Source organism: Talpa occidentalis, unplaced genomic scaffold (assembly GCF_014898055.3).
Source record: "Talpa occidentalis isolate TD23 unplaced genomic scaffold, MPIMG_talOcc4v2.1 talOcc4.2, whole genome shotgun sequence".
NCBI lineage: Eukaryota > Metazoa > Chordata > Mammalia > Eulipotyphla > Talpidae > Talpa > Talpa occidentalis.
In genome coordinates, this window is record NW_023602073.1 from 153,043,951 (window position 1) to 153,066,038 (window position 22,088).

A 22,088-nucleotide genomic window follows, 5' to 3' on the forward strand; every position below is an offset into this window, starting at 1 on the left:
CTGAGGCACCTAGAGCGGTCCTGGGCTCTGCCGTCTGGCTCTGTCCCTGGGCCATGCGCTCTGGGGGCTGCATGGGCTGCTCGCCCAAGGAGGTCCAGCATGGGGATAGCTGTGGGGACCCCGCGCTATGGAGGCCTTGCCCCTTCCCCCGTTGGCCCCCAGCACTCCCCGGCGTGGCCACACACACTCTGATCCCGATGGGCGTTTGCGAAGAGGACACACTCAGCGTCACCAGGAGATGCCCGCGAGTTGAGTGTTTGAAGCGCCCGATGCCAGCAGGGCCTCGGTGCTCCAGGCCAGGCGCGGGAGGGCGTGAGCTAAGGGCAACGAGAAGCCTCCGCAGCGTCCAGCCAGAGGTGGGCTGCGCGCCGGTGTTGACCTCAAGCAGCAGGCGCCGGGTTTCACCAGCAAAATGGGCTTTTCAGAAACAAAGAGTGACGGGAACACATGGCCCCGGAGGACGCCGCACCCCGGAGCGAAGGGCTTCCTGTCCCGAGGGCGGGGGCCATCCACGTCCCCTCCGGCCAGCACGCACCGGGGCCTGAGGCACATAAACGCGGCCCGCACGTTTGATATCACGTTTGCTTCTCCAAGCAAATTAGCAAATGAACCTTTAAAGCATCAAGCGTGTTGTTGGTGAGGAGCAGCTGGTGGAGTCATCAATTGGTGCAGACTTTCTAGTGGGAGCTTATTAATACATCAGCGTCTTTAAATGTTTGCTCTTGTTGCAAAACAATCCCACTTGCAGGAATTAGTGGAAAGAGGCGACACGGGTCTTTGTACAGGACACGCGATGAGTTACCACCTGGGCTGTGAAGACGGGGCTCTTCACGTGTCTGCAAACAGGGGAACCCCGAGCACCAGGGCCCGGCCCAGGACTGACCCCAGGGTCCCTGCGTGAGCCGTGCGGCTGTGTCAGTCCTGGGGCCCAGTCTGTGCCTGTTCTGTTGCCAGATCTGCCCCCGACGCTGCCCGTCTGGCTTGAGGAGCCTGACCCTGCCCTTGGGAGAGAAAGCACGGGCTGCAGCGGGCGGCCGGAGGGCCGAGCCGGGGACAGGTCAGGTCACTGCTGGCGGGTTCTCACCTATGCAGACACTCAGGGCAAAACCCACAGGGCTTATTGACAAAGGGGAGTGGGGGGGGGGAACGAGTCTAAGGACGCAAATGGCCAGTTGTCCCATCCAGGGAGTATCCACAGCACCCAACAATCCAAAACCGAAGCCGACGGGGCTTGGAAGTCTGCGGGGTCTCTGCGGGGTCTCTCCGGGAGCCCCTGAGTCTGCTCTGCAGGGTCTGGCTGCCTCTTCCTCAGGGCTCCCCATTTTGTGTCCGATGGGTCCCTTTATACCGCCAGCTGTGTGATTATCAAGCTCAGATCAGATCGATCCAGCTGTAACTCTCAACAGCCTCAAAACCCTTGAACGGCCCCGGGGAGCAGTCCGCGTGGCCGGCCTCCTGGCCAGTCTGTTCAGTCCTGGCACCATGTTCAAAGGGGAGCCCCAGCCGGCCTGCCAGCCTGGGCTGCCCAAGCTGGGCAGTCGTGTCGGCGGCGGTTGCGGGGGAGCCGGTGAGGCCGGCTGAAGCGGGGCGGGAGGCTCGTCTGAGCATCCCCGAGTGGGCGCTGCAGGCTCAGGCCTGGCCCCCTCGCCTGGGCTCGGGCGGCTCCAGAAGCAGCTCTGGAGGGCGGCGCCGGAGAGCGGGTGGGGATCTCACCACCTGTTTTCATGTGGCCTCAGCAGGGCCTGGGTCAGCCACTCCTGGTCGCAGGGAGACCTGATTGGATGGATCCAAGAGCAAAGGAGCTCTCCAGAGAAAGGCTGCAAATGGGGAGCCCGGCCAAGGGGCCACACGGCTTCAACTGCTTCCCTCCGCAGGGTTTGCAGGCCAGTTTATCAGAGTGACCAAGAGGCGCGTCGTCACCCAAAGCCAGACGCTGTTCAAGAAGGAAGGAAAGATCCTGCCTCTGAGCCTGCCCACAGTGCATGCCTCCACGCACCCACACGCACCCACGCACACACACATACACGCACATACACATCCATGCATCCACACATGCACACGCACCCACATCCACACGCACCCACATCCACATCCACGCATATGCACCCATGCAGCCGCACCAGCATACGCATCCATGCACATGTGCATCCACACACCCCCATGCATGCACACACGTGTACGTGTGTCCACATGTGTATGTGCACATATATGCACACATGCACACAGGTGCATCTATGCACCACTACAAGTATGAGCACACAAACTTATGAATGCGCATGTGCGTGGATACACATCCAGGCACGCGTGCACATCCAAGCACGTGTGCACACGCGCACGCGCACACACCCATCTGGAGGGACCCTCCTGACCCCCACAGTCGCGGACACCGCCTGGGTCATGGAAGCCACCGCGGGCGGGGGCGCTTCCTGGGCCCCAGGCGTCCTGGGGGGAGGGGGCCTGGCCTCATCCTGAAGCTCAGCGGCCCAAGCTCCCCGACCCAGAGAGAGAGGAAGCGGGCAGGGCCACACCCTGGAAGCGCAGGAGGGGATGGGGGGCAGACCGGGCCAAGGCCGCCGCCCGGCGACCACCGCCCTCAGGCCCCGCGGACACAGCTGCCTTCTCCGCGACCCGCTTCTCCACCGGCCGGCCTGGGGTGTGGACTGTGGCGAGACCGGGCCTCACTCACCCCCGCTGCCGACCTGGCCTCTGTGGGGAGGCCTCCGGAAATAGCCATTAAAGTAAAAATAGCGCACTCAGCGCTGGGAGCTGCGCGGCGGGGAGGAGAGGGCAGCGCGGCTGCCCGCCCCACTCTGCGGGGCCAGTTTGTCAAAATTAGCCCGTTCTCCCAGGGGGTCATCGCGCGCCCGGCCAGCACCAGGGAGCCCGGGCCTCCCGACCTCAGGCAGAGCCCCCGGCGCATGGCCTGGGCCTGTCGCCGCTGGGGGCCTCCACGGTGTGGGGCAGGATCAGGGAGCGGCCCTCAAAGCCCGAGGCCTCCCCAGGGTGGACTGGGCACCCCTGACCTCACTGCCTGCCCTGCCCCTCGGCCCTGCTGGCCGGCCCGTCTCCCTGCACAGCCTCCTCAGACAGAAGAGCTGAGTAGCCACCGAGCGGAGTGAGGGGCGTTTCCACCTTCACTGCAAGGCCCAAGGTTAGGGTGTTTCCCTGCTAAACACGCCCTTTTTAATATTGCAGAGAACGTGACCTTTCATGCCAAATTTTTTTCTAAGCTTCTAAGAAAGACTGAAATTCACAAAGTCAGACAAAGCCACGCACTCTCCTGGCCCCCCGAGGCCGCAGCCCCAGGCCAGGGGGGCGGACACTGAGGGAGAGCAGCCTGGAGGGGCTGGAGTCCACCAGTGCTGCCCCAGGGCCAAGGGCCTCAAGGCCCAGCCCACTCTGGTCAGGCCTCAGAGTGGCTCCTGGAGCGTGCCCCGCCGGTGTGCTCCAGGAGCCACTCTGAGGCCTGACCAATCTGTGGCCTGTGCACGCTGGCCAGGAGGGAGGCCGAGCAGGGCCGGAGGGCAGAGTAGCACGCAGGGCACCAGCGACCGACAGCCCTGACCTGCCGCCCACCACTCACCGGCCAGCACGATCCACCCAGCTCTTAACCACATCAAAGTGCCTCCTGCTCCCCGCCCGCCCAGCTCTGACAGGGTGACGGCGCCCTGGTCGCCCGCCCTCACCCGCAGTCCCAAGGCTCGTCTCTAACCCGCCCGTGGCCTCTGCATCCTCAGGGCCCCCGCCCCGCCCCGCCCCGCCTTGGCCAGCCTGCCTGCTGCTCTGCCCTGGGCCCGGGGCCACTCCACGGGGTCCCCAGAACCTGGGGAGGGGGTGGTTAACACAGGAAGAAGGAGGAGGAGATGAGCTGGTTTTAAGGCCTATTAGCCAAGAAAATGGGGGACGCCGCCAGGAAGGGACGCGTGTCACACAGCGCCTCTAGGATGTGAAGATTTGTTTATTTGAGCAAATGAAGGTGATTTGTTCAAGATTATTCGGGGGAAATGCTAATCTCTGCATGGACACAAATCTCTTTAAAAAGATTATCACTGAATTGCTTCCAGGCCATGAGAGCCTGGCACTGCCCGGCCCTGCCCGTGGCCCTCCGGGCGCAGGGCCCCCTGGACCCGAGGACCCCTGGACTCAGCTCTGCACCCCCCCACCCCCCGCGGCTCCCACGGAGTTCTCGAGCTGGAAGCTGCTCTTCATCTGATGTCGCCACGACATTCAGCCGCTTTTGAGGAAAACCCTTTCGCTCCTGTGCTTTTCTGTCAGTCCCCGGAGCCGCTGTCTGCATATTGCTGTCTGCAGAAGCAGGCAAACGCCGCGCAGCCGGCAGTGTCCGGCTTGCTGTGGCAATGACTGGAGCCCCCGCTCTCCGCTCGGGCCCAAGGATGGGAGGCGCCAACAGAGCTCCCTGGCTGTGGCTCCCACTGGAGACCGTCCCGCCCCAGGCGGGCGCCCTCCCACAGGCCCTGCCCGGCAGCTGCGGCCTCCTGGGACACAGGCCCTGGGGGAGGCGGGGAGGCTCCCGGGCCTGCTGCCTCCGAGGGGGGTGGCCAGGCGGAACCCTCCTTCCGGCAGATGGACAGTCATGTGGGAAGAAGTTTCAGGACTAGGGAGGTCCAGACACCCAGGCCAGCGGCGGCGCCAGGAGCTGCAGGGGCCGGGAGACCGCGGGGACCCAGCAGAGACGGGCTGGCTGACGCCAGGCCCAGGCCGGCAAGTTAAGGGCTTTGAACTTTATGTTTAAAGTATTCGAAAGTTGTGAGCTGCCCTTCAGCAGAGAGTGACAGGCTCAGATGCCCAGCTGGGAACAGCCCCGGAGCGGAACACGGGGTCCCAGCCCGCAGAGCCCAGCAGCTCTGGCACCCCTGCCCGCCCGCCACCGCCCTTGCTCGGCTCGGTCCTACAGGATCCTCATCCATGTCTGGATGTGCATGTGTGAGGCAGGAGCAGCCCGCCACACCCACACGGCTAGCACTAGCCGCTCCCGCTCCCACTTATGCAAAGTTCGCTTGTGGAGCCAGAGGAGACAAGAGCAAAGTTCCGGCTCAGACCGCCCCCGCCCCCGCCCCCGCCCCGTGCCCGTGGCAGGTCAACTCGCAGCAGAGCCCAGACGTGGAGGCATTTCACCGCCAGCGCCCAGAGTCTCTCTCCCAAAGACTCTCAGTGTAGCTGCATGATGACCACTCGCACATGACCAGCTAACAAGACACTGCGTCATGGCGTCCATCAATGTCCACGTCTCCAGGCGGCTTGGGGACCTTTCAAGCTGCTTTTTGGCTACGTCTTCTCTGATGCACAGGCCCCGACCCCATCACCCTGCACCTCACGTGCTTGCTGAGCTCCTGGGTCCACGCGAGCAACCAGGTCAGGGGCCGTCCAGCATGCCGTGCAGGCAATGCCCTCTGTGGACTTGGGTGCCCGGGCCAGGCCGGAGCCTGACCACACTTAGGCCTCGCCATGGTGGACTCTGCATGGCACCCTCGCCCTCAAGCATTATTTCCAGGAGCAGCCCCAGGAGGTGGTGGCTGAGCAGCGCCAGGTGCAAAGCCCAGCCGGCTGGTGCTGTGGCATCTCGTTTTCACACACAGGACAGCACAGGTTTGAGGGCAGCTCATCACCCACACTGTGTCCCCTCCTGAGCCTTCCAGAACTTCCGACTGCCCTGGAACCCAGGCACAGGCCGGCGCCGTCACTGGACAGGGCAGTTCCTCAACTCCTCCTCCGCCTTTGCCGCCCAGCTCTGCCCACAGCCCATGCCCCTCCGGCCCCGGGGGTCAGCACCTCTCAACAGGCACCTGTCCTGGCTGCCACTGACTGGCAACAGACCTGAGCCCGGGCCACGTGGGGCCTGCGTGTCCCCCGCTGTGACGTGGGGCTGCAAGGGCCCTGCCTGTGCTACCCCCTGATGGTGGCCGCAATCTGACCCCACACAGAGGTGGACAGAGGCGACTCGTGCTTTGCCATCAGCCAGAAATGACCTACGAGCCGGAGTCAATAATCACTGTCCTGAAGTGGGCGGTGTCCGCCAGCGATAGCCGCGAGGGGCCGCTGAGCTCCCGGTCTCTCCGCAGAGGAGGCTGGCGGCCCTGGCACAGGCGGCTGGAGCAGGACCCGACAGCCCAGAGGCTGGCGCACTTGGGAAGCCGAGGGCCACGTGTGCCGAGGGGGTGCGGCCTGCAATCCACGCCGGCGTCATTCATAATATTTATTTTGGAAAAATATTTTAAAAAGGAATTTCTTCGTTAACAAAACAGTAAAAAACTCAAATAACATTTGCACAATATTCCATAAATACATTTATATACAAAAAATATAGTCACAGACCCGAAGTGCCTTTGTACATATTTACCAAAAATTTAAATTATAAAAAATGAACATCACAAAATACTCAAGCTTTACAGATATCGTGAAAAATATTTTTACAAATCCAAAAAATAACACACATTTTTTTCATCTAGAAAAAACACATTTTCGTATCAAAAGGACGATAAAGGCCGTGTTTGTGATTCTAGCTCGGAGGAGCGGGCGCCGGGGCCCGGCGGCGCTGGCCGCGTCTCCTCCAGCAAGTGTCTTAGTGCAGCGGGCGGCGCCCAGCGGCCGGGCCGGGCCCTCCTTTCAGCAGCATTCGTGGGGGCATAGATCCTTGGAATTTTAGTCATTTCAAGAGAAGCGGGAGTTTCGCCACGTCACCTCCATGTCACACCTGAGGGCCACAAGAGGGAGGTGAGGCCCCGCCCGCGGCCCGGCCGCCCGCCCCGCCCGCACTGACCTCAGTCGCTATGACACACTCGTCCTTCTCAGAGATGACGAACACCGACTGGTACTTGGTGTCCTTCGACGCAGGGTACGCGGGGTCCGGCCTCCTCCTTTCTGACACTTCCCCACTAGGAGGGAGGCAAGGGACCCTGATGACTCTCCAGAAACGCTTCTCAACAGCCCGCGACCGGAGCTCTCAGGGGGACACCGGCTGACCTGCCGCCCACCTCACGGCCCCCAGGGTGTGGGGACACCCTTCCAGTGGGCCTCTGCCCAACCCTGAATGTGGGGGTGCCACGCCCGCAGCCCCTGGGTGCCAGCACGCCCCCCCAGGCCACCCTCTGCGCCCCTCGGCCCTCAGCACACACCCCCTTGTCGTCAGGCTGCCCTTGTCCTCCCCGGCAGAGGCCTGGCTCTGGCACTTGGGGTCCCGCTGGCTGTGGGGGTCCCTGGTGGCCGGGTCCTCGCCCTTGAGGTCCTGCACCAGGTTGTAGTCCACGGATGGGTAGCGCGCCTTGAAGCCGGCCTTGTCGGGGCCGAGGTCGCCGTGCAGGTCGGCCTTCTTGTTGGTGTTCTTGATCTGCGGGGCCCCGATGACGCTGACCGCAAGGTCCTTCTCGCGCTGGCAGTTGGCCAGGTTGTTCATGGTCTCGGCCTCGGCGTGGCCGGGCTCCCCGGGGGGCCGGCGCTTCTGCAGCCGCAGGCGTGCGCAGACCACGGCGGCCGCGCAGCCCAGCAGCAGCAGCAGGACAAGCAGTACGCCCGCCCCGACGGCCGCCCAGGGGAAGGGCCCGGCCTGGCCCTCCGCGTACTTCTCGCTGAGGTCCACCACCACGGGGCCGGGGGGCTCGGGCAGCAGGAACTGGCAGTTGGGGCCACCGTAGCCGCGCGCGCACTCACACAGGTAGCGACCCTGGCGCTCGTGGCAGGTGGCCCCGTTGTGGCAGGGCGCCTGCTCACACCTGCGCACGGGCGCGCTGCAGTTGAGGCCCGTGTACCCGGGCGGGCAGGCGCAGGAGTACGCGTTCACGCCGTCGCGGCAGGTGCCCCCGTGCGCACACGGGGATGAGGCGCAGTCGTCCACGTTGTCGCTGCAGTGCCTCCCGGAGAAGCCGGCCGCGCAGCGGCACAGGTAGGCGTCGCCCAGGTCCACGCACTGCGCACCTGGGACACAGGAGCCACAGTCAGCGCGCTGCCGGCCCAAGCTGGTGCCCAGCCCGCCCCCAGAGTCCAGTCCCGCTGGAGTCCCCGGGCACCGCCCATGCCCTTGGCGGGCACGTGCCCATTGCTCGGCCTCCGTCCCCCCGCAAAGGACCCAGCTCAGAGGAGGCCGTGGCGCTGCCTGGGCTGTGAGGGGGACGAGCAGGGCCCGGAGATGGAGGACAGGAGGGGCGGGGAGGGAGCTTCTCTGTCAAGTCCACTCGCTGCTCTGCCCCTGCCCAGGGCCTGCCCCTTCTGCCCAGAGCATGGAAAGCAGGTGGAAGCGTCCAGAATGGTCTGGCCGGTCCCGGGCCCTGGAGGTGGCGGTGGGGGGGGTGCCCTGCCTGGCCGAGGCCTTGCTCCTGCCCGCCAGACTCGCCCGCCCAGGGCTTCCAGACTCAGGGCCTGATTCCCACAAAGTCTTTGGCCTCCTGCTGCGGGCGGCAGCAAGGCCAGCCATGGCGTTGCCAAGGCCGGCCAGCGGCGCTGTCCCAGGTGCCCTTACCATTGGCGCAAGGGGCAGAGCTACAGGGCCCCATCTTCTTCTCACAGTTGAAGCCCGAGAAGCCCGGGGGGCAGCGGCAGGAGTAGCCCCCCTCTGGGTTGTCCGAGCAGCGGCCGCCATTGAAGCAGGGGCCGTCAGCGCAGGCCATGGCGCTCAGCTCGCACACCCTGCCGTAGAAGCCAGGCGGGCAGGCGCAGGAGTAGCCGTCCTCCAGGTCCTGCAGGGCGGACACGAGGGACAGCTCCGGGAGGCTGGTCGGGGTGCCCGCAACCCCATGCTCCACCGGCAGCTGCCCGCCACTCACCGTGCAGCTCCCCCCGTTCCTGCAGGGGCTGGGGGCACACTCGTCCACCTCGGCCTCGCAGGTGGCACCGGTGAACCCGGGCCGGCAGGAGCAGGTATAGCTGCCCTGCCCCGTGTTGGTGCAGGTGGCCCCGTTCTGGCAGGGCTTGTGGTGCGTGCAGTAGTTGAGGTCTGCGGAGGGAGGGAAGAGCGGGAGAGGGACGCTCAGTGTCACATGCAGGAGACTTTCCCAGAGGAGCAACAGAGGGAAGCCGGGGGTGCCGGGGTGGGGCTTACCCTGGTTGCAGAAAAGGCCCCCCCAGCCCTCCTGGCAGGTGCACTGCCAGGGCTGCTGGCAGGTGCCGTGGAGACAGCCCGGGTAGCGGATGCACTGGTCGCAGTACCGGCCCTGCCAGCCCACCCTGCACCTGGGGAGAGAGCAGGACGGTCAGACTGGCGCCGTGCTGCGGGGTACGGCGGGGCCCCCCTTCCCGCGCTCAGAAAGGATCTTCCGGCCCCACCAACAGCTCAGCTCAAGTGAGGGACGGCAGCGGCTGCAGGTGCTTTCACATGTGGTGCCCGCAGCCCGCCCCGCGCCCGCGCTTCCCGCCCTGTGCCCCATGGCACTGCGGAGATGCCCGGGTGACGCTCAGGGGGCTCAGGGCCCAGCACCCCTGGAACAAATGCCCACTTCTGTGCCACATCTCCTTAACCCGCGGTCCGGGAGGTCCCGCCACGGGAGGGCTCAGGGAGGGACAAGCCCAAGAAGGGCAGCGGCTGCAAACTTACTTGCACTCCCCTGGCTTGTCACAGAACCCATGCTGCTCGTCACACCCCGGCAGACAGATGGCTGCAAGCGGAGAGAACCAGGGTCAAGCCCCGCCCGGGGGCGCCCGCCAGCACGGGCGCTGCTCGGCGTGGACGCGGCCAGGGTCGGGCGGAGTTCACCTCCGGCGGGGCCGCCTGGTAACCTGGCTCCCCTCCGCCAGGACAGCATTCTTCTTAACACAGCGGCCCGGCCCGGACAAAAGGGCGAGGAAGCCCCTGCCCCCACCCACCCCCTTTTCTTCTAAGAGAGGGTCAGAAGTCCTTCCCCGCCTCCTCCCCCACTTCCCAATTCTAAGCACAAAGCTCCACCTCTTAATACCCAGAAAGTGTGTGTGCAGATAAGGGGACAGCTGGTGTGCAGAGGGGCAGGGCAGACAGCTGCCCTATTGTCTGTCCTCTCCCAGCAGCTGCCCCCGTGCGACAATACCAGCCTCCCACCCCGTGCCCCCACCTCCACACGCCCCGGGTGCGCGCGCACTCCCCTCCACCAATGGCAGCGGCGTGTGTCCCTGCCACCTACCCCCAGAGAGAGCTAATCTACGGCACGCGCGAGCAGGGGGCGGGGAGACACTCCAGTGTTTGAATAAGAAGAAAAAAGTTTTAAGTTTATGGCTACCCCATGGCGAAGAAGCAGAGGACAGTGGAGACGAGAGGCAACAGGCCGGGCCCAAGGCCCGGGGCGCGGGCCCTGAGGCTGCGGTCCAGGCAGCTTCCTCGCCTGGTTATGCGACTCATTAACTGGCAGCTCCTGGGTTCTAAGGCCTCAGAGAGCTCAGGCCAGGCGAGCCTCAGGAGGGTACCAGCGGGTGCCGCCCCGAAGCCACTCGCAGGGCGAGAAGCTCTGACCTGAGGGAGAAGAGCAGGCGCTGGCCCTGCTCAGAGCAGACCGACGGTCTCTGGGGCCTGGGGCACTCCTGGGCCAGCCACCGGCCGCAGGACCTCCAGCCAGGTGCCTGCTGGGTGCGGCTGAGCCACCCCGGCAGACCTCTGCCTGAGCGCAGGCGCCGCGCGGGCCGGGGGGGCCTGTGTCACTTCTGTGTAGGTGTTTCCTTCCCAGGCGAGGAGCACGCGAGCACGCAAAGGGGCAGAGGTCCTGGCAGGCCCAGGCCACACCCTCCAGTGTCCGAGACCCACAGGTGGACGTGTCGCCAGCAGAGTCGTCAGGCCGCAAAGGCCCGACCGAAGTGCCAGAGGATCCCCTGCCCAGCTCTGGGGAGGGCTGCCCCTCCACACCCTCTCCGGCCCTCCCTTCCTTCCTCCACCCCCTCCAATGCCCACGCCGGGCAGCGCAGGCCTCCTTCCTGACCCCCGGCCCTGTCTCCAAAATCCTCCCTGAGGAAGAAAAGCAGCTTCCCACAGTGGAAATTGGGGTGTCTCGGCCGCCCCCACACATGCCTGCCACCCGCAGGGAGCCCCCAGGCCTCAGCTTCCCCCCAGGGCGCCCTGGGCTGAGCCCCAGGAAGGCCCGGGCCCAGGCTGGGGCAGGGTGGGACTCACGCTCTGTGCAGTACGGGCCTTTCCAGCCAGGGTTGCAGACTTTCTCGCCACGCTCCCCGCAGGTGAAGTGGCCGAAGGCGTCATCCCGGGGGCGGCAGAAGACGGAGCAGCCCTCCCCGTAGTAGTGCTCGTCACACACGAAGCGGTAGGAGTACTTGAGGTCGGTGCGGCCGCTGCTGTGCAGGTCCTGCGACCACTCCTCGCCCACGGCCAGGTGCCGCTGCGTGGCCAGGCGGCTGATGAGCCGCTCGGGGTTCTCTGCGGGAGAGCTTGGCTGAGGACCTGCGGGCCGGGGCCAGGCCCCTGCTCTCCCCAGGCCCCGAGGCCGGGCTTTCGGGGGAGACACGGAGTCACAGGTGTGTGCGCAGGGCAGGCGGCGGCTGCCTTTACCTGTTGTGAGGTCCTCGGGGGAGTCCGTGTGCAGCGCCTCGATGATCAGAGAGAAGGTGCCCTGGGGGGGGGGGAGCGGACATGAGACCAGCAGAACGTGCCAGAAGGAGCCCAGCCCGGCAGCCCCGTGGCCTGGGCAGGCGGCCCCTCTGCCTGCTTCCACTTTCCCTAAGGAAACAAGAACTTCTGGGAGCAGCTTCCTGGCGTGCTTTCCAGCCTGCAGCACAGGATATCACGTTTTTAAAGGGAAAAAGGCCGCGCCGGCGGGCGGAGGCTTGTCCCAGCCTTCCGGGCCAGGAGGCAGCCGGACCCGGCGGCCCGCCCGGCGCGCGCGCGCGCCCGCCCGCCCGCCCGGCCGCCTGCCCGCCCGGCCCCGGCCCTGCCCGGCCCCCGGCCCTGCCCGGCCCTGCCCGCCCGCCCGCCCGCCCGCCCCGGCCCCGCGGCCCGCCCGCCCGGCCGCCCGCCCGCGGAGGGAGGGGGGCGCGCTCACCGGCCAGGTGAAGCCGAAGGGGAAGCGGATGGGGTTGCTGAAGGCGGGGTCGGCGCCCGCGCCGTCGGGCAGGCTGAAGGAGCCGACGCCCAGCACCGGCGTGACGGCGCTGCCGTAGGTGCAGGGCGGCTCGGGGGACACGCTGGCCTGGTAGTGCTTGAGGCACACGCGGAAGAAGGTCCTGCAGGCGCACGGCGGGCCCGCGCCCCCGCGGCAGCAGTTGCGGTTGCCCAGCAGCCCCTTCTTGTTGACGAACTCCTGCAGCCGCAGCTCGAAGACCCCCGAGCTGCACACCTGCGGGAGGCGGCCGTGGGCGCGGGCGGGCGGGCGGGCGGGCGGCCGGCGGCCCCCGAGCCCGCGCCCGCGCCCGCGCCCCCGCCCGCCCGCCCGCCCGCGCGCCCCGGGCCCCCACTCACCTGGCACAGCAGCGCCGAGACCACGGCCAGGGCCAGGGCGCAGCGCCGGCCCATGGCGCCCCCCGGGCGCGCGCCCGCGCCGCCTCCCGTCCTCGCCGCCGGGCCGCGGGGCGTGCGCAGGGCCGGGGCGCCCCGGAGCGCGGGCAGCGCGGCGCCCCGCGCCGCCCCGGGCCGCGGCGGCCGGGGCCTCTCCGCGCGGCCCGTCTCCGGCGCCCGGGCCCGCCTCCGGCGGCCGCGGCGGGCGCGCGGGGCGACCCGGGCCCGCGGGGCGACTTTCGCTTTCCTCGCCGCGCCCGGGCGGGGGGCGCCGCGCCGGCCGGCGGGTCCTCGGCGCAGCCCCTCGCGCGCGGCCTCGGGGGCGGCGGCCCGGCAAGCCCGCGGCCGGCCCGGCCCGGGAGCGGCGGGGCGCGGCGGCGCCGGGACCGGCCGTGTCAGGCGGCGGCGCCCGGGCCCGGCGGCTCGGCGGTCGCGGCGCGCGTGTCTGCGCCGGGGCCGGCCAGGGCCATGCACGCCGCGGCGGGCGGAGGCGGCGGGCCGCGCGGGCCGGTGTGCGGCGCCGGGGCCGGGAGTCGCGGGTGCGCGCTGGGGCTGCGCTCGCCGGCGCCCGCGCCTTATATCCCGCCGGCCGCCCGCATGGCTAATGAGATGCAAATGCGCAGCCCCCCAATCTGGCGAGCGCTGTCACAAAGGAGCCACTTTTCCAAGCCCTCCTCTCAATGGCTCGCCAAATGGTCAGTGAGCTGTAAAATGTGCAACCCTCTCCCCGCCCCCACGCTCCGCCGGCCCCGCGCCCGCCCCCCCACGCCGAGCGCGCTCATTTACATTCCTGCGAGCGCCGCGGCCGAGCCCCGCCGCCGGCCCGGCCCTGCCCGCCCGCCCGCCCGCGCCCCGCGCCCGCGCCCCGCGCCCGCGCCCGCGCCCCGCGCCCGCGCCCGCGCCCCGCGCCCCGCGCCCACGGACGCGCCCCGGGCCCGCGGGGCGGGGCCGCCGCGAGAGGCCGAGCCCCGGGGCCTCCGCTGTCCGGCCGGCCTCTGGCGCGGGGCGCGGGGCGCGGGGCGGGGGCGCGCTCGGCGGGGGCCGGCCAGGGGCGGCGAGCGCGCGGCGGCGGCCCCGGGAAGTTTGGGGCGGTCGAGCGCCGCGCCCCTCGGGCGCAGGACGGCCCCTCGGCCCGGGCGCGGCGCCCGCCGGACCCCAGGCTGCGCGCGCCTGGCCCGGGCCGCGGGGGCCGGCGAGTCCCCGGGGAGCGCGTCCCCCGCCGCAGCGCGCGAGGCTCCCCGCGCCCCGGGCCCGCGCGCCCCTCCGCGCCCTCCGCGCCGCCGGCCTCGGGGTCCCCGGCCTCCCGCGTCCCCCGCCTCCCGCGCGCCCGGCCTCTGGGTCCCCGGCCTCTGGGTCCCCGGCCTCCCGCGCCCCCGGCCTCCCTCGGCGCCCCCGGCCTCCCTCCGCGCGGCGGGCCGAGCTCGGTGTGCGTCGCGCGCGTGGCTGTCATTACGCGGCCGGCATTGTGCGCGGCTGAATCGCTGGCTCTTTGTGCGCTCAGCTGTATGGTAATGCGCGCAGCACCTGCTCCGGGCACAATGCGCGCAGCAAGCGCTCCCCTCCGCGCGCGGCCGGCCACAATGTCCCGCGCGGGCCCGGCGCGGGCCCCGCGCCCCCGCACGCGCCCCGCCGGCCCGGCCGGCCGGCCCCGCAACTTCTCTTTAAGGGAAGCGAGTTGACGGCGAGGGCCGGGGACACTCGCGTTACGCGGCGCGTTATTGCAACGGCTGCCGGGCCCCGCATTATTGCAACGCCCGCGGGTCGGGTGGGCGGCCTCCCGAGGGCCTGGCTCCGTGGGCGCGCGCCGCACCCCAGGCCCGGGGATGGGGGTGTCGCCAAGGTCCCCGCACTCCGGGCGCGGCCGCAATGGCGCCGCCGGGGGCGTGTCACAGCGCCTCACCGTGGGAACCCACGGCCCTCGGGGGGTCGCCCGCGGCCCGGCCCCAGGCGCAGGGAAGAGGCGCCCGAGAGGAGCGCGGGGCGCCGGCGCCCGCGACGGCACGTCCCGCCCGGGGCCCCGCCCGCCGCCCGCTCTGGCCCCAGGGCCGGACCCCGACTCAGAGGCTCCCGAACGCCTCAAACTTCCAGGGTGGGCGGCACCTGCACCTCAGCTTTCCGCTGCAGCCTGGGCCAGAAGCAAAGAATTCACAGAAAGTAGCGCGCGAGAAGCACGTGAGGCTGGGGCCAGGGCAGGCTTGGCCCCCGGCCCGAGCCCCTGCTGTTTGCTTGAGGACAAATGGAGGCTTCAGAAGAAGCTGCCGCCCCCAGGGTGGGGGCGCCCGGCCGCCTGCGAGGCCTCTGTGAGGGCTCGCTGCATCCCCGGCCCGGCCTGCGAACCCTAATTTAATCTTGCCACCTAGTGTCAGCTCCTTTCTTCACCACGTCCTGCTGCCCTGAAGAGCTGAGGCCTGAGGACTCTGCCCCCCGTCAGGTGGAAGCGGGTGCCTGCGTGGGAAGGGAGGCTGCATGGGGGGCAAGGGCCGGGAGGGGCGAAGGAGGACAGGCGTGGGAGCTTCACAGCCTCCATCCCTCTGTCGCCAGGACGAGCAGATTTCAGAGAGCAGCGACATATCAGGAACCTTTTAATTAGACAACTGGGGTGGGGACCGGCCTTCTGAATGGGAGCGCGAGCTCCACGCGCGGGGCTTAAACCTGGGGGGAAGGCTTGCCCCAAATCTGTAACAACCCCCCTCAGGATCAAGTATTTGTTAAATTGACATGGCACAGATTTCTCGATTACAGCGGCAAAGCGGAACTGAAAGGCGTCGTAAAATCCATCAGAATCCTGCCCAAAGCACTCATTCTTTTCCGACTTAATTTATGCCACGCGATTCTGTGTTGGGGAAATCAAGCAGAAAGCCCTTTCTTCTCCTCCCTGCTCCTCCTGTTCTTCTTTCCTCCGCTTTCTCCCCCCCCCCCATGGCTCCTCTCCCCTCTCCCTTTCAAAGCGCAGCGAACGGGAGACTGTTTAACTTCACTGTTTCTGTAGGGGCTGTTGTAGTTTAACTCCTGCACACCAGTAGCTGGGACGAACAAAGGGGAGACTTGAGGTCCGACTATTCATCCTTTCTTTGCACTTTAATTTTCATTGATTGGGAAGACAAGGGGAGCCCTTGGGGATTCAGGCTGAAGGGGGATGACACGCCTTTAGACGCCATCAGCCCCCTAGCCAGCCATCTGCTCCAAACCAAATGGCGTTTTTTCACTCCCTAACTGCATGTCTCTATACTCCCGCAACCAAGCGCTCTGAACCCCCTAAATGCAGGAGGGACTTAAGCCAGGGCATGTTAAATAGACTTGCCTCCGCCTTGGCCCCAGGAGCCAGATCCCTCCTCTCCACACACCATAAATCCTCACCTTGCTCATTAGGAAAAAGCAGGAAACTTTCTTTTAAATACTTTTTGATGTCTCAGCAAATTTACTGTACAAAGTGGCTGATTAGCGCTCAGAGGCCCGGTGCCCCAGACCAGGAGGGCGCGGGCCCGGCAGCACTGGGTGTTTTCCTTCCGCCTGAACAAGCCCAGCGCTTGGGTTGTAGAATCAGAACCCCGAGCACACGGCCACCCGCAGCGCCCCCGGCTGCCGGCAGGTCCCACTGGGCCTGGGAATAAAGGCCCCAGGCCCCAGCGTGCGCGTCCCGGAGTGAGCGTGGCTGAGTGCCCCCACCCAGGCCCGGCCCCAGGGTGTGGAGTGGGGTGGGCGGTCTGGCCAGGCTGCTGTCAGCAGCGCCCAGACAGGCTCAGGCTCTAAGCCACCGGTTCAGCTCTCCTTGGCAACAAGTCTGGGGACCGAGCGGGGTTGTGTTCCTAGACAGGGTGAAGCTGCATCCCCACCAGAAAAGGGCTCTATTCCCAGGGAGAGTTGGGGTCCTTGTTCAGAGCAGCAAAATGAAAGACTTCCAGGCAACAAATCTGGTGTTGGTCAAACATGCCAGCTCACTTGAAGCAGAGGGGGAGGAGGGAGAGGAGGAGGGAGAGGGAGGGCAGGGGCGGGGAGGAAGGGGCGGGTGCAGAGGGGCGGGGAGGAGCCCGAGGAGCACCGCTCACCGAGAGCGGCCGTGTCGGGGCCTTGACCCCGCGGGCGCAGCTCCTGCTTTCCGCGCGGTGCCCCCGCCGTGGCCACTGCCGCTGCAGGGCGCGCCCAGCCAAAGGCACACACAGACGTGCCCATACTCGACGCGCCGCGCCTGGAGCTCTCTGGCTGAAGACCCACTGGGACCTCGGGCCCTTCACCCATGCCAGGAAAGAGCAGCCCGTGGGCAGCGGAGCTGACTTATATTTAGATGCTGGAGGTTCCCCTCGCTCAAAGGCACAGTCGCCCCGGCACCCCCAGGTGCCCCGCCAGGCCCGCAGTCCAGCTTCTCCCTGCCCAGCAGCCTTTCAAAGTGAGGGGTGGCGCAGGGCTGCGGCTGGGCAGAGGCGATGGGGACAGGACGGAAGAGATGGTCAACCTGGGCACGCCCTGGGCCTCTGCCTCCTAACCCCGCTGCGGCCCAGGTCTCCTGCCGCCCCCCCCCGCCCCCCTGAGGGGCCACAGCTGTCACAGAGCCTTTGCGTTGGTGGTGGGACTGGTGGCCTTGCCAGGAAGGGAGGACGGTGCCCCAGCAGCCCCCGCCTGGCCCTGCTGTTTCGGGGAGCGCTGCACTGGGGACACGCCACCCTCGGGTGTGGAGCGGCGCGGCCGCAGGCCTGCACGAAGTTGCAAAGGCATGTGCTGATTTGCATGAGAAAGGCCGAGTCGCGTGGCTCAGCTGGCGGCCCCAAGCGCAGATGACGGATCGCCCCTCACCCCGGCAGCCCCCCTTCTTGGGCCGCGCCGCGCTTCCCCCCCAAACCGCGCATCATCTGCTCCGGGCTGTCCTGCCCTCATCTCCATGACAAAGCTCTGTTTACCTGGCCCGCCCCGGCGGCCGCCTTTGTCCTGGATCAGATTACCCGGCAGCTGCTCCGCCGCCCCGCGCACCGCCGAGCGGCCCCTCGGAACTTTCCACCGATTGAACGTGCCGGGACCGGGCGGGGGAGGGGCGGGGGGCGCTGGGTGGGGGCCGCTGGCGGGGGGGCGCGACGCGCGTTGCGGGCGCGGGGCCGGAGACGCGGACGGCCCCCGCGGGCTTCCTGGAGGCGGCGGCGCGGGCCGAGCGCCGGCGACGGGGCGGAGCGCGGGGGCCGCGGGCGCGGGCGGCGGGGCCGCGCGGGGGTCAGCCGGCCTCCCCCCGGGCCCGCGCGCGGCCCCGCCAGCTGCGCCCCCTGCCCCGCGAGGGCGCCCGGGCCCCGCGGCGCACCCGCCCAGGTCGGCGAGGCGGGGCCGGGCGCCCCGGGCCTCCGCAGCCGCGCGCGTGCACCTGGGCCCGGCGCCGTCGGGGGCGGGGGACGCGCCGGCCGGCCGGGGGGCGCGGCACCTGTCGCGGGGCGCGCGGGCCCGTCCGTCCGTCCGCGGCCGTGCGCGTGGCGGCGGCTCCGAGCCGGCGGCCCCCGTCACGCGGCGCCGCGCCCCCGGCCGCGCGTGGGGCGCCCCCGCCCCCAGGGCCCGCGGGCCCGCCCGGCCGCGGGGCGCCGTCCGCACCCGGCGGAGCCGCGAGGAGGCCGCGCTCGCTCGCGCCGCCGCCCGCCCCCTCTCTGCGAGCATCTGCCCGGGGAGAACAGATGTGGCACCTGCGGTGACGGGCCGCATATGCTCCGTCCCATTCACGGGCATTCAGACGCGCCACAATGAGCGGCCTTTGTGCGCGGCCACTACATATATTAATCTGCGCTCCCCAGAGCACGGGCTGTTTAATTTTTCACCAGCAATAACATCTGATCTAATCCTTAAACCGGCTCCCAAAGCCTCCCTCCGCCCCCCTCTTTCTCCTTCTGCCCGCCCCGCCCCCGAAAACGTGTGAAGCTATTCAGCCTCCACCTGTTGCCCGCGCTGGGCGTGGGCTCCTGCCACATCTGACGCGGGCGGGCGGGGCCTCGGCCGCTCTCGGGCCACATGGGCACAGCGCGGGCATGTTTGTCAGGAGGAAAATAAACACAGTGCAGAGCGTGGCTCCCCAAATGTTGTGCAAACAAAGAGGGGTAATTATTAAACAGCCTCCAAGCCGCCCAGCACACCCAACCTTCCCTGGGAGAAGCGCCTGGGAGAGCCGGCCGGGCCGTGCCTGCTGTTGGTCGGAGCCCAGGGTGGTTATAAACACGGTCAATAGGCCACACAGCCAAAAGGTGACATAAATCTCAGATGTAAGACTTGGATTTTGTTAGCGATCTTGTGGCACGACTCTTTCAGCGTGGCCCCCCTGATTCTGTTTTGACTTGTTCTCAGCCACAATGCCTCCTTTAGTGCCATTGTGGGCGTCACAATGCAGACGGACATCAGGCTGTGAATGAAGACAGAGGCCGTTTAAACAAACCAAGCTCTTTCTTCCCTTCCCGCCCATTGTAATATGAATGGCCCTCTGCGTTCTGCTGCTAGGAGACCGGCTTTGCAGAGCCCGCTCCAGCAAACGGGCCGGGCCAGAGAGAAAGGGACCCGATAAACAGCCTAAACATTGGAGGAAAGAAGAGGCCAAATGTAGGCAAGTGTTTTTTCACTTTCAAATCAACACGTTTCTTCCTCGCAACCGTCCTCGAGCCCACGTCCCAGCCCTGTCTCGCTTTTCGGCAGCTTCCTTCCCGCTGACGTTTTAATTCCCACTCCATCCCTCCCTCCACCGCCTCCCAGGAATCGCCCCTGAGAAGCAGACAGCCCTGGGTCCCCTGGGTCTGTTTCCAAAGGAAGAGGGGAGGGTTAGGGATGTGGGGATGCACGGTGGGGGCGCTGTGACCAGCCCTGAGACAGACTTGAAGTCCTTTCAAAATGTCAGCTTTGGGCATTTAATGCCAGGTATGCAGGGCAGGTGGGTGAGTCTGGAGTTTTCAGGAATGGTCACTGTGACTTGTTTGGGTCTGAGCTGAACCGTACCTATTAACACCTGGAGGCCGACGGAGGCAAGAGACGTAGCCCCTTCCGGCCGGCCAGGGCCCAGCCAGGCCCCACGCTTCTCTATGGCCACAGCTGAGTCACAGGCCGCCCCTGACCCCACTGTCCAGCTTCTCCACCACGCTCGCCCCCGGCGGCAGCGACAAAGCCCCTCAATTCTCACCACCCACTGGCCCGGGGCTGGAGGCCACAGGGAAGGTGGAAGCGCTTGCCCCGCGTGACGACACCAGAGAGAACGGCCCTTCTCCCTTTTCCTAGAGACTCTGTGTCAGGTCGGTACATCTTCCTTAAATGCTCGACAGACTCCACCAGCGAGGCCATCTGGGCATAACTTTTCTTCGCGGGGACATTTTAATTCCATGTAATAAATAAAGGGCTTAATGTACACCGAGTTACTCAGACTTTTTATTCCTTGGTCAGGTTTGATGATTTGTATGGTTCAAAGGAATATCTTCATCGAGTCTAATGCCCAGACACTCGCTTAACCCTTTTGTGCAGGGAAAGCTGCAACAGCATCGTCCTTGCTAGGGAGGATGCCGGTCTTCTCTCTGGCCCACCACTGCAGGCCCATCAATTCTAGCGATGTGACCACCACGAGCCGGCCATGCTGCTCCCTGCTGCCCGGGGTGGAGACAGGCCCCTCGGCCTCACATGGGCCTTTCTTTCAGGGTTCCCCATGCCCTGCCTGAGTGTCCACTGTCTGAAACAGCCACCTGGTACCTTGTGTCTACTTTTCTAGTTAGAGCGGGAGGACAAAATGCAGGAACATTCCTTCGTGGGCAGGAGCTGAAAGAGCCAGCATCCTTTCGGCTGCAAATAACAGGAAACTGGAATTCGATACTCTTAGCTATGAAGAAGATTCCTTTTCCCATCTTCTCGGTGTGGATTTTTGGCTCACTGCATCATCAAGGTGCAAAGTCCTCCCCCTTTCTTGCCCCCGCTCTTGGCCTATTGGCTTCAAACATGGTGGCAGCCCCAATGGGTTCCAGCAGCACGGGCACCACAGAGGCCAGCAAAGAAGAGGATGTCTCTCCCCATGTGTCTCCTTCCATCACACCACACACCGCAGAGCGGCTGCATGGGCATCTCCCAGGTCAGTCAGCACGTCCTGAGGGTTGAGACGTTCTTGTTCCCCAATCTCTGGATGGTAAGCTGTTCTCACAATCTGAGCGCTTTCAGTTTTTGATCAAAGAAATTCAGCTGAACTCACTAAGTGAAGACCAATTCCAACTAAATCTTGAAAGCTGTTTCAAGGGTCAATCTGTTGCCAAGAGAAACCTGTCCCCACCCTCCCCTTCTCCTGGTCCCTCCTCCCTGTTCTTTCCTTCCTCACAGTCGACGTGGAGTCGAGTCTTCTCCTCAACAATTCACTCTCTCTTCAATGGACTCCCTAACCCTGCAAGGTGAGGCTGGAACTCTTTGCCCGTTTCCCAGACACACGCCCATGGAAGACCCTCATCCTGCGGGAACAGCAGCGCATCCCCGGGGCTGACTGGCGCTGACCCTGCTGAAACGGATCACTATTTATAATGGAGGCGCTGGTGATGAGTGTTCGCTTTTCTGTATAATTCCATTGTCTTTACTGACTCAACAGTTGCTGAAGTTATTGCTTACTGACTTTTTCATTACTTATCACCACATGCTGAAGATGCCCTTTTAAAATATCCACACACGGGGTGTCTTGTGGGTGTCTCTTCTCCAGGATACCTCCTGCTTCCATCTAGATGGTTTCTGCCTGTGTCCTGCATCTCCTCCTTCCTCCTTGCTCGAACTCCCTGCTGTCTCGGCCCTAAATAGTCTCTTTCCTGACTTTCAATTTTGAAGAAAATCCTCCACTCCGTCTCTGAGTTAAAGGACTTGGTAGATAATAGTTTTGAGCTGCACGGCTGAAGGTAGTTTACCCTCAAACTTAACAAACATTTCAATTGAGAGAACTGCATGTCAGAGCCACTGTGCTCAGAATGCCGAAGTTAATTCTCTATGGTAAAGCTCAGCTCCTGGAGGTGCACTGAGAGTTCCCTGCCGTTCAGATTTCCAGCCCCTTAATCTGATATTTCACTCTTGCTCTAAACTACAACGAAACTAGTTTTGTTTCAGAAACTAGTTTCTGTATCAACTTCCAAACCTCTTTTCTTTCTTGCGGAAATCCTGAAACTCGACGGTGCTGCGTGTGGTGGGGCTCCCCCAGGGCTGCGGGCCCTCTCGGGAGGAGGGCGGGCCCGCGGGGTGGGGCGTCTTCCCGAGCTACTGCTCGCGCCTCTTCGCTCCCCCGCGGTCGTTCCTGCCGGCGCCGTTTCTCAGGCGCCCGCCTCCGAGTCTTCTCATTTCCTGGTTTTCTCTTCCCTCGCCCGCCGGGGCTCCGCCGTCCCGGAACGGCTTCCTGGCGTCAGCACCGAGGTCCCCGCTGCGCCCTTCCTGCCTCCGGGGGCGCCGGGGCGCAGGGAGCTCCCGGGAGCCTGCTGGCCGCGCCGCCCGGGCCCGGCCGCCGCCGGGCAGGGCCGGCGGCCCCTCTCCCCGGCCCCGGCGACCCCGACGCTCTGCGTCAGCCCGTCGGCGACGCGTCGCGCCGCCTCGCGCCCCGGGCCGCCGCCGCCGCCGCCGCCCCCCGCGGTCTCCGAGGCAACGGGCGCCGCGCCTGCGCGGACGGGCGCCGGCGCGCGCTCCCCTGCGCCTGCGCGGGCCGGGCCGGGGGCGGGGCGGGGGCGGGGCGGGGCGGGGC

At 66.3% G+C, this 22,088-nt stretch overlaps 1 protein-coding gene across 1 annotated transcript; it reads right to left on the bottom strand.

Moving 5' to 3' along the window:
* Positions 1-6,421: 6,421 nt before the first annotated feature.
* Positions 6,422-13,873, bottom strand: DLL1 (delta like canonical Notch ligand 1). The gene is made up of 12 exons (XM_037518810.2): positions 13,863-13,873; positions 12,374-13,010; positions 11,958-12,251; positions 11,468-11,528; positions 11,078-11,335; positions 9,542-9,602; positions 9,050-9,180; positions 8,775-8,944; positions 8,471-8,687; positions 7,134-7,929; positions 6,779-6,893; positions 6,422-6,712 (listed from the first exon to the last, which is right to left on the bottom strand). Exons 1-12 carry the CDS (start codon positions 13,871-13,873, stop codon positions 6,707-6,709), a joined length of 2,757 nt encoding a protein of 918 aa, XP_037374707.1. The 3' UTR covers positions 6,422-6,706.
* Positions 13,874-22,088: the final 8,215 nt, after the last annotated feature.

Bases quoted from the DNA above. Each gene is read 5' to 3' on its own strand.
- DLL1 (XM_037518810.2), bottom strand. The intron at 9,603-11,077 runs GTGAGTCCCACC...CTCCGCTTGCAG, and splicing joins AGGCCCGTACTGCACAGAGC to CCATCTGTCTGCCGGGGTGT. The intron at 7,930-8,470 runs GTAAGGGCACCT...CCTGTGTCCCAG, and splicing joins CTCTGCCCCTTGCGCCAATG to GTGCGCAGTGCGTGGACCTG.